This window comes from Vombatus ursinus, unplaced genomic scaffold (assembly GCF_900497805.2).
Source record: "Vombatus ursinus unplaced genomic scaffold, bare-nosed wombat genome assembly UNPS02014778.1, whole genome shotgun sequence".
In the NCBI taxonomy this organism is placed as follows: domain Eukaryota; kingdom Metazoa; phylum Chordata; class Mammalia; order Diprotodontia; family Vombatidae; genus Vombatus; species Vombatus ursinus.
The window spans coordinates 53,088,221-53,098,918 of NW_020954556.1; the positions used below are offsets into that span (position 1 = coordinate 53,088,221).

The 10,698-nt window shown below is 46.3% G+C and overlaps 1 protein-coding gene across 1 annotated transcript in view; it reads right to left on the reverse strand.

The window, feature by feature from the left end:
- Nucleotides 1-1,162: 1,162 nt before the first annotated feature.
- PKDCC (protein kinase domain containing, cytoplasmic) overlaps nt 1,163-10,698 on the reverse strand; it is a 13,709-nt gene continuing 4,173 nt past the window's right edge. The window contains exons 2-7 of the mRNA XM_027865049.1: nt 8,429-8,551; nt 7,639-7,910; nt 6,550-6,629; nt 6,057-6,164; nt 2,936-3,109; nt 1,163-2,082 (exon numbers count right to left, since the gene is read on the reverse strand). Coding sequence (XP_027720850.1) covers nt 1,997-2,082; nt 2,936-3,109; nt 6,057-6,164; nt 6,550-6,629; nt 7,639-7,910; nt 8,429-8,551 — 843 coding nt within the window. The 3' untranslated portion in view covers nt 1,163-1,996. The remainder of the gene's footprint in view (nt 2,083-2,935; nt 3,110-6,056; nt 6,165-6,549; nt 6,630-7,638; nt 7,911-8,428; nt 8,552-10,698) is intronic.

The following is a 10,698-nucleotide window of genomic DNA, read 5'->3' on the forward strand; positions in this document are numbered from 1 at the left end:
TCTCCCCCAATCCAGTATATCTCCAGGATCAAACATAAGATCCTGTTCTACATTCAAAGCCCTTCATAATCTATTCCCCTTCCCGCCTTTCTGGTCTTCTTATACTTACATGCCCTCCTTTGCTGATGTACTCACACTGGCCTCCTTGCTGTTTCTTGAACAAGACACTCATCTCCTGACTCTGGGCATTTTCACTAGCTGTCCCCCAAACCTGGAATGCTTTCCCCCTTCATTTATACCTCCTAGTTTTTTTAAATCCCCAGTTAAAATATCACCTTTTACAAGAAGCCTTTCCTGATATCTCTTAATTCTAGTACCTTCCCTCTGTTAATTATTTCCTATTTATCCTGTCTATGGCTTGTTTGTATTTACTAGTTTACACGTCATTTTCCCCATTAGACTGTGAGATCCTTGAAGGCAGGGAAAGTCTTTTGCCTTTCTTTGTATTCTAAGCATAATGCCTGGCACATAGTAGATGTTTAATGTTCATTGATTACCTGGCAGACTTGCCTGGGGTCACACAGCTAATGTATGAGGTAGGATCTGAACTAATGTCTTCCTGACCCTCGAGTATTCCATTCCGTCCACTCTGTCTGGTTTTTAAAGCCATTCACAACCTGGCTTTAATCTTCCTTTCCAGCCTCATTGTAGGTTGGTCTCCCTTCTATTCAGCCTATCTGTTCTCCTTGTTCTTCTCAAATAGGATAAATCAACTAGTCCTTTGAATTACCCATCTCTTGTGCCTAGAATGTACTCCCTCCTGACCTTCTGGTCACAGGATCTCTCCCATCCTTCAAGACACAGATCAAATAGCACCTTCTACATTAAGCCTTTGCTTGATTCCCCACAACTGTTAGCACCCTCTCAAAATGCCTTGTATTTAATTACTCTGTATTTCACTTGTACATACTTATACATGCATTTCTTGTCTCTCCCAATGGAATTCAGGTTCCCTGAGGTCAAGGATTGTTCCTTTTTTTTTTAATCTTTGCATCCCCAGTGCCTAACAGGATACTCAGTACCAGGAACTGACAGGGAAAGTCAACAATGAAACATGTATGGTCTTCAGTTCTGCCCTGGGCAGGCCTTGTCAGTGAAGTTTCATCCTTTCCCCCCCCCTTGAAAACAGAATGGAGAAAAGTAGATGGGGGAAGATCACAGCTTCAGAAGAAACACCTGCATCATCTTGTTTTATTTTTATTTTTTTTCTTACAAAAATAAACAATTTAATTAACAAGAAGTACAAAAACTTCTGGATGTACAAACTCCAAGACAGGGAGCGCCTGGGCAATGCTGCTCTGCTGCTTTCACTGAAAGCAAAATGAGGCAAGCTCTAGTCCCATGTCCTGGCTCGTGGCTCATGCTGCAACCCCATTCCCCAATCCCCCACATTTCGGCTCATACTGGTATGTTTCCCCCATCCCTAACCTCATGAGGTCATAGAGGGCTCCCATAGCATCCCCTTAGGAAATAGCTCACATACATATTTACTTATGGCCCACCTCTCAAGGCCAAATCTCAATTCACAGAGAGCAAGTGAGGTGGCTGATTGTCCACACACAACCCCTACGTGGGGCAGGCAACCAGTCAGAAAGGGGGGAAGCAGCATGGCCTCCACCTACATTCTTGGGTTATAAAGGCAGTGACTGTGACACCATGGCAACACTGGGGGAACAGCGCCACCCACAGGATTGTCTCAGCAAAGGGAGAAGGCTCTCTCCCAAGGTCCTAGCAGGCTGGCCTAACCCCCTGATTTTGGCCCCAAAGGGTCATTCCAGGATTGCCTGCGTCTCTCTCTCTCCACCCCTGACAGTCTGTGCACAGGGTTCCTGGCAGGGACTGCCGCCATCACCATCACCAGTCTGTTAAACTCACATTTTTACATTTTGATTTATTGCACGTGTGTCCTGGTCTTTTAGATCTGCTCCATGACATCCTCCCCGCCCACTGTCGGCTCTGGGGCTGATGGCCAAGGTCAGTCAAGCCCTCGGGCTGGTCAAGCAGATGCCCTCACGTAGGTGATCTTGTTAGGATCGGAGACTGTTTGGCTCCAACCAGTCTTGAAAAAGACAAGCTGTCTACCTGAAGGGCAAGGACAGAAATGGTGATGAGACAGACTGAGGAGAATGAAGGAAGCTCTATATTCCCAACAAAATGGGAGAAGGGAGGGAAGAGAAATACCTTTCCCATAATCTTTTTAATCAAAGCTTGTCTGTACATAGTTGTTTGCATACTGTTTCCCTCACTTTAGTAAGCTCCTTGAGAACAGTCCCTGTTCTGCCTTTCTTTGGTATCCCAGCTCTTAACACAGCACCTTGCACATAGTAGGTGCTTAATAAATGCTTACTAACTGTCCCCACCAGAAAAGGAGCCTTGTCTTGATATGGCTCCATACTTAATATGAGCTTCCTTTATGCATCTGCAGAGACGTGGTGTGGTACACAATCTCTCTTCATCTCTACCTTCCAGAACTTTGACATTTCTTTAAGGCTCCACTCAGGGGTCTCCTCCTTAGAAAAGCCTTCCCTGATCCTTCCAGTTTTACTATTGCCTTCTTCCTCAACTCACTGCATATTTACTTACAGAATCACAGATCTAGAGCTCCAAGGGACCTCACTCATTGCACATAGTGGGAAATAGAGGTCAAGAGAAATTAAGTGAGTTGGTTAAAGTCACACTAAGTGTCAGAGGCAGGATTTGAACCTAGGTCCCCAGACTGCAGGAACCTAGGTCTCCAGACTTTTTCCCACTGTACTACGTTGCCTTTTCTGTGTCTATGTTGTATTGTCTCCCCCTACCTCCACTAGAATATAAACTTCTCAAAGGCATGGGCTGCCATTTTGGTCATCTCTTTAATCCCTTGCACAGTCTCTTGTACATAGTAGGTGCTTAATAGGAGTTTGTGGAATTGAACTGGATTTGCTGCCAGCCTTACCTGTCCAGGTAGTCTGGTTGGTGACCACAAAGGCCCGGCACTGGGAATGACTTTCACAGACATCCATTGCCTCAGCCAGACTGAACACAGAGAGGAGACAACCGCCATGGTGATAAGAAGGCCAGCAATGGTAATTCTCTTGTGGGATAGTAGTGTCTGGGACCCGTCGGTATTCTAGGACAAGCATTTATAAGCATTTTCCATCAGCAGGTCTGCGTGGTTTCAACTCCACAGAATACTATGCTCCAGCTCTCCATCACTCCCTCCCCCAGGATAAGCATATCACCTGAAATCTTACCACTATGTAGACTGACTCAGGTTTGATTTCCAACACCTTCTCAACTTGCCTTCTGTTCTGTTGTCTTTCTCCTTTGATTGGAAGGCTGGAGGATTGGAGGATTAACCTCCATCCAAAGCCTTCCTTTATAGGAGGCTCAGAACCTTTCTGATAACTGCATTTTCCAGCACCATCCAAACCTGGCTTCTAACCCATGGACGATGCCCCCGTGAAGTATCCCTAGTGTTCACCTCCCACTTCAGCTTCCTTTTGTGTGTTGTCTTCCCCCATTAGAGCGTAAACTCCTTGAGGGCAGGGACCGTCTTTTTCTTATTGGTATCCCCAGCACTTAGCACAGTGCCCGGCACATAGTAGGCACTTACTAAATGCTTGTTGAATTGAATTAGGATCATAGCATTTAGAGCTGACAGGACCTTATAATATCATATGGTTCAACCTCCCTGTTTTAGAGATGCATAAATTGGGGTGTAAAAAAACCAAATTTGGTCAAAGTCATACACAGAGGAAGGGAGAGGCAAGTCTAGAACCCAAGTCCTGACTCCAAATTTCATGCTCTTTCCACTAGACCTGCTCTAGGGAAGAATAATATAAGGTTTAGAAAGACATAAGGAAAGAAGGGCTACGGGGCAGAAAGAGGAAGGACTCAATGAAGGCTCATCACTCTGGAAAGGAGGTCCCCCTGCTCCCTTCACTGCTCCTGTCTAGCGAGCCCCATGTCACATTCTGGCACATGAATAAGCCCAAAAGCCATGTGTGCAGTCTTTTCCTCAGGCTGAGAAGGAAGAAATAAAGGGAAAAAAAGCTTGTGCCCAGACTGGAAAACTGAGGCCAAACTATAGCCTTCTCCCCAGGGCAGGGATGACAGCATCTGACTCTGCCGAAGCTAGGATGGGGGTTTAGTCATAAAGTCAAGTCACAGAAAGGTCAAAACTCCTTCAATGTCCAGACTTGGGATTCTGGGAACCAATAAACAAAGCAATGAATGGATGCAGTCCCCCATGCCCTCGGGCTGACAGCACAGTCACAGTAACACACGATGGCTCATATATACAAAGGGACATACGTACACATGCTGAGTCAGCTGGATACAGGCCCCACTCCATCCTGAGGTCTGATGGACTTGTGGCTGAGGTTAAATTATTTAGGACTTTGGGGCTTGCCCTCATTTCTCCCACCCCACAACTGAAATTTGGGCTCCAGGCCAGATAATCAGGAAAGTAACAGGGAGGTGGTTCCAGGCTGGTCCAAAGGTCAGGAGGATAGGCAAGAATTTTGAAGTCAGGAAACATATATATAAATGATGGGCAAAATATGCTAATGAACATTTATTTTGGAAGCAGTAGTGTGGGCATTTAACAAAGGTGCATGTGTTAGAATCTGTACAATTTTCTTGGTGGAAAGAAAAATTAAGGCTCAGAGATACTCATTGCCTCAGCTGCCTTTAGGCTCATCCTCAGAGCTCTACAATCCTTATAATAATCCAGAAAGTTTTTTTCCTCTCTTTCTTTCTCTCTCTCTTAGAGCTGGAAGTGATTTTGACTAGGACGATCCCATTTCTGGAATTTATGAGTTAGAAACTTTTTGAAACTCACTCCTTTCTTCTCTTTCTTGGCCTAACTCTTCTTCCTCCACGGAGGGGACAGGACCAAAGTCCAGGGTTTGCTGTGATTTACAGCCCCATAAACTGAGTCCCTGGGGACAGAGCTGGCTATTGTTCACCTCGTTAAACTTTATTTACAGGGCTAATGAGCCCCTCCCCCTCTGCCATCCTTACAAATAGGCCAGAAATCCCAGAATTTTGCTCCCTGTTCCACGTAGCCCTGGCCAAACATGCAGGGGATTTAGGGCCTGCAGCTGAGGCCCATGACCCAATCTGTCCTTCCAAATAGACAGCAACCTGATTTCTTGGAGGGGTCGGGGAAAGGGAGCATGGAGAGAGACAGGTCTAGCTGAGCCTTTGACCAGGTGTGATTACAAGTTAAAGGTTACCAGTGCTTAGTGTTTTTTTTCTTTCCTCTTTTTTTTTTCCACCTGTGCAGGCATTGATTGATTTCTCATCTAAGAGGGTTCATTCACTCCCTGCTAGCCCAGTGTTTTAGCTCTAGAGATGAAGGTTTGGGGAGGAGAGGACTTACCCTGCTTCTCAGTCTATCTTGGCTTAGTTCAGAGAAGGAGACTTGTTCCCTGCTCTGGCCAGTGACAGACATATGGATATCAAAGCTCAACCAGTAACAGCCATTGAATCACTCAGACTCCCTACATTGGCACATACGTGACCAATGGCACATATGGTGGTGGAGCTCACAGTTCATATGTCCCTGGAAGAGTGGATATTCCTGAGGGTGCCAAGGAACTCTGGTTGACTTTTTTTTTTTTGTGAGGCAATTAGGGTTAAGTGACTTGCCCAGAGTCACAAAGCTAGAGTGTTATGTGTCTGAGGCTGGATTTGAACTAAGTCCTCCTGACTCCAGGGTCAGTGCTCTATCCACTGCACCACCTAGCTGCCCACATTTTCCTCTGATTTTGACCCCCAGCCTTACCACTCCTCTTTTCCTTGCTAATGCCATGCTTTCTGTATAATTGCTGAAAACTACTTTTTTTTTTTGGATGAGGGCAATTGGGGTTAAATGACTTGCCCAGAGTCACACAGCTAGTGAGTGTTATGTGTCTGAGGCTGGATTTGAATTCAGGTCCTCCTGACTCCAGTGCCGGTGCTCTATCCACTGCACCACCTAGCTGCCCCAGAAAACTACTTCTACAAAGCCCTCTGATGCTGTACTCTCTTCTCAGCCCTGGCACCTACTCCCAATTGACATTACTCACCAGCTCGAGGGGAATTAGTTGAGTTCTGCAGATACCGCCCGCTCCGGTAGAGATGCAAAACCTTCTCTAACTGTGCCAGTGTTTCATCGACTCCCCAGGTGAGCTCTCCTGTGGGTCAGAATGTGGCCTTAAGATGGTGCTAGTGGAAGCTATTAACACAGCTTTATCTGAGATGGGGAGGGATGGCTAAGGATGTATACCCAGTTACTTCCCTTAGAAAGTAACAGCTCCTTTCTGAGATCACACTCTTAGTCTTTCATCACTAAGATGGGGGGGAGGGCATGATTAGTGGGGAAGGGCATGGCAGGCTAGCAAGGTTGCTACAAAAGAATCCTACAATGTACACAGAGTGATTTGAGGATTATCTATTTATTCAGAGTTATTTGTGCTACTGATCAATTGCCCTGATGCAGGTAAGTGAGTAGTTAGAGGTCACAAGGGAGGGGGTAGATCTCACTGAGGAGCTAGGGTGCAGAAATTCCTAAGGTATCACCTGTAGCATTGACGATGCTGTCCAGCAGTGGCCGAAGGGAAGGAGGGGCACTGTGGGGTAGGAGGTATGTGAAGAAAAACCTGCCAAAGAGAACTCACACCAGTCAGTTTCCTGGCTTTTGAAGACTGGTCTCCCCCAGGGACTTACTCCTTAAAGATTCAAGCACTGAGTCACTTCTTCAGGGGAGACCAGCCCGTCAGGCCTATGGTCAAAGTAAATCGTGGAATTCATTCAAACATATGCTAAAATAATGTGCCTCATGCCAAACAGGAGAATTCTCCCCACTGTGTCCCCTCTGCTTTACTGCTCCCTCTTGCCTGAGAGTAATCACCAGACTCAGGGAGGCTCTACAGGCTGGGCCAGACTTGTGGCTTCTAAGTGGCAAATATCTGAGGCCAAAACCCAGAGACCAGAAGAATGGTGGCCCTAGTGGTGGGGAGTGTTGATGCTGGCAGTACTCCCCAATGCCGCTTTACTCCCCCTTCCTTCACCCTCCCCAAATCTGGAGACTATTTTGAGAAGTCTCCAGTCTGGCTTCTCCTCCGATCAGATGATCTTTCTTGGAACTCAAGGATCTATTTTTAGCTTCACTGTCCAGGGGCTGGAACAGTTCCCTTACATGAAAGGAGGCATGACCCCAGCCCCGTCCCATCCCGTCCCATCCCATCCCATCCCTGCTCAGAGATATGTCCCCCTTCCATTCCCAGATTTTCCATCCTTGACACCCGCAGTGATTTTCTCTCTTTCTGTTCCCCAAACTCTCATTATGATTTTCTCTCTTACATAAATTCATGGAAATTCTACCTGGGCCTCCCTGAATTCATGGACCCTGAGAGCCTAAAATTTCTAACCTTCAAAACTAGCAAAGTTTAGCAACTTCTAAAAAGAAGAAAAAAGGTTATAAGGGAATAAAAGGGGGGATGAGGAAGTCACCTATAGTTACTGAATAGGTTTCCCAGTCTCCCTCCCCCTTTCATGCCCTAGTCTAAGTTATTGACAAGCAGCTGTAGTGGGCAAAGGAGGCAAATTTTGGAGGAAAGGCAGACTGTGGATGAGCAGAAGTAAGGGAGTCAGGGGAAGGGGCCTCACCTGTAGGCATTGTATAGGTTCCTCTTCTCATTCATATCCTGGCACCAGCCCTGGGTTGAGCACTGCAGGGTGAAGTTCCTGGCTGGAAACTCAAGAACACAGTCCCCAGGACTTTCACAGGGTGTCTCATCCACACGGGCATCATCCAGGTCAGTCACCTTCAACTCTCCATCCACAAGTACAAACTGTCTAGGTCGGAAGTCCAGTAGAGTCACTGAGCCCAGGGGTGAGTGGGCAAGATGGTGGAGCAGGCGGCCAAGGCTCAGGCAGATCTGAGGAGACATAGTCACTCTACTCAACTCCGTCCATGACGCCCAGAGACTTTGCATTCATTCTTTGCTTACTCTTCCATCTCTGCTCTAGCAGCACCAAAGGTCTGCATGTGGGCTGGGTAAAGTTAGGAGGAAGGTGATGTTGGAAGGGAAAGAAAGGTAAGAAATGGGGACATAAGGAGGGTAAAGTACTTCTTTGAAGTCTTTTCTAACAGGAAGGGCTTCAGTATTGTGTGTCAAGGGAGCGGAAGAGGATGGTTTTAAGATCTCTACTAGTTCTAGGACGCTAGCTCTCTTTGGCCCAATATGAGTATGTTTAGTAGAGAGATCAGGATACTTTCTTTGCTGCCTTTAAAAAACAAAACAAAACAAAACAATCTCTTTGGCCACCAGCAGCAGAGAACATTTTCCTTCCCAATTTTGGTTGGAAGTGCCAAGACTATCCCTAGAGAACTTTCTTCTAAGGGAAAAACACCTAGGAGAGTAGCTGAAGTGCCCCCTTTATCATGCCCACTCACTCGGAATCGGTCCTCCCAGGAGGTCTGAAGTAACTGGATCATCTCTACGGGGGAGCCAAGCTCTGTGATGGTGGTCAGCGTATCTGGGATGTCCTCACTGTCCTGGTAACAATATCCATAGAGCTGGAGGAGAAACAGTGGGTGGGGTCAGGAGGGAGCAAGCACCGATCCTTCCCGCTGGCATCCCAAAGCCCCAACCCTGAGCTATGCTGGTTTTGTCACCATTCGATGACCAGTCAGAGTGGACTATCAGGTGGCTTTAGTTTCCTGAGCAGTTTGGGAACAGTAGTTCTATGATGGTTTCCTTCTTTTCTTTAGACCAGATGCTAAAGTAAGTGCTGACCCCTCCTTCCCCACACAGTCTGGACCTTGAGAGTCTGATCCTTATCCCTAGAACTAAGGACTAACCTAAACTCACCTGGCAGGATGATTAGTTTCCCACTTATACACATTTCTCTAAAGTGAACCCTCCCCTCAAAGCCCTGTCCTTCATCCCCTACCCCATGCCAGTATTTTTATTCCCTATGGCCTAACTCCTTGTCATACCCCTACTCCAATTTCCAACATCTTACTGGGCTCCATTCCTCCCCTGGGGTTCTTCACTTCCAGTTTGTAAATTTAAAAAAAAAAAGGTATTTTGATAACTATTTCAATATAACTGGTTTCCTTTGTAACCCTACATACTGTGTTTCATGTTGCTTAAAATATTACTCTGGGAAGAGATATGTAGCTTTCACCAGACAGCCAAAGGGGTCTGTGACCAAAAAAGTGAGGAACAATCCCTGATCTAACAGAGTCGGTAACCAATAAATGATTTTTGAATGGGATGGAAATGGAATTGGTTAAGGTGCAAACAAGACACAACAAAATATTTCAGAGTGGTGACCATTACCAATGGGGCAGTAGGGAAGGTTGTACTTCTCTTAAGATTCCTTCCAGCACCAATGACCAAAGGTCCCTTCCAGATCTTAGGACCAAACCAGTAAGTCCCAGGAAGCAACACTGCTTCCCTAAGGCACCTGGCAATCAGGCCTGGTTTAGATAGATGAAGTAGGTCGATGTTACTTGCTTTTGAATCCATGGAGTACAAATACAAAGGCAGAACATTTAGGTTCCTTAGCATGGCAATCATAGACCTGAGAGGAGAAGAGCCCTTTAAGATATCTGCTTTAGCCTCTTCAATTTCACAGATTAAGAAACTGAGGCTAACAGGTGTCCTGCCCAAAGTTCTTTAGATCAGATAATAAGTAAGTGATAGAGCCAAGGTTCAAATCTAGCATTGAAGAATAAAACTGCCTCAGTGGCCTTTTGTCTGGCTCCAGAGGGCAAAACTGGGAGTAATATATGGATAGTAGAAGAGGCAGATTTGGGGTTGGTATAAGGAAAATGTCCTAGTGATCAGAACTACTAGTAGAATGGACTGCCTCAGATGTAGTTGGTTCCTAATCCCTGGAGAGTTTTAAGCAATGGCTATAGAAGGAATCCTTTTTTAGGTACTGGTTTGGACTAGAGGTCCCTTTCCAACTGCGATTCCATAATTCTTAGGCTCCAAATCTGGAGCTCTTTCCATTACAAGCAGCTCCACAGTGGGATAACCACCCAAGTCATAGCCTTGCCTAGTCAGAACAGTTACTAGCATTCTCTCAGATACACACACACACACACACACACACACACACACACACACACAGAGCTGAATTACACAATCCCATACATGGTTCTTAACAATCCCACAACCACAGGCACATACTCCCAGCTATACAGTGGCACAGAGCTCCAGTCTCACACTTGCATATCCAGTTCCCGCCATACCTCATAGGGCTAACCTAGCTAGAATCATTCAAGTACTAGTTAACACGTTTCCTTATTTCCAGTTCAGAGTTTTCCTGTCCAACCCAAGGTTCTCATCACTGTCTCCCTCTTTCCCCCAGATGGAGATTCTCCAGTCCAGTTAGACTGTCTTCATGCTGGGCCTGAAGGGAGAAGCTGAGCCTACTTAACTGAGAAGTTTGGGCTAGCTACCAGTCACCCCTCCCCCTTCCTCCCCCCAATCAGCCAGGGAAGACGCAGCACTAGGAAGGGGGGATTTGAGTTGGGTGAACAGCTTGGGCCTGGTTCTCATTTTCCTGCCCAGCATCTGAGTCTTTGTGGGGAAACTTCTGAAGGTTATTAAACACCCGGAGGTCGTTAAATGTGCTGTTAACGAGGAATTAATCAACACCCCTCAGGAAAAAATAAAAAGATGCTATTAACCCTCCCCCCCCCCCCCA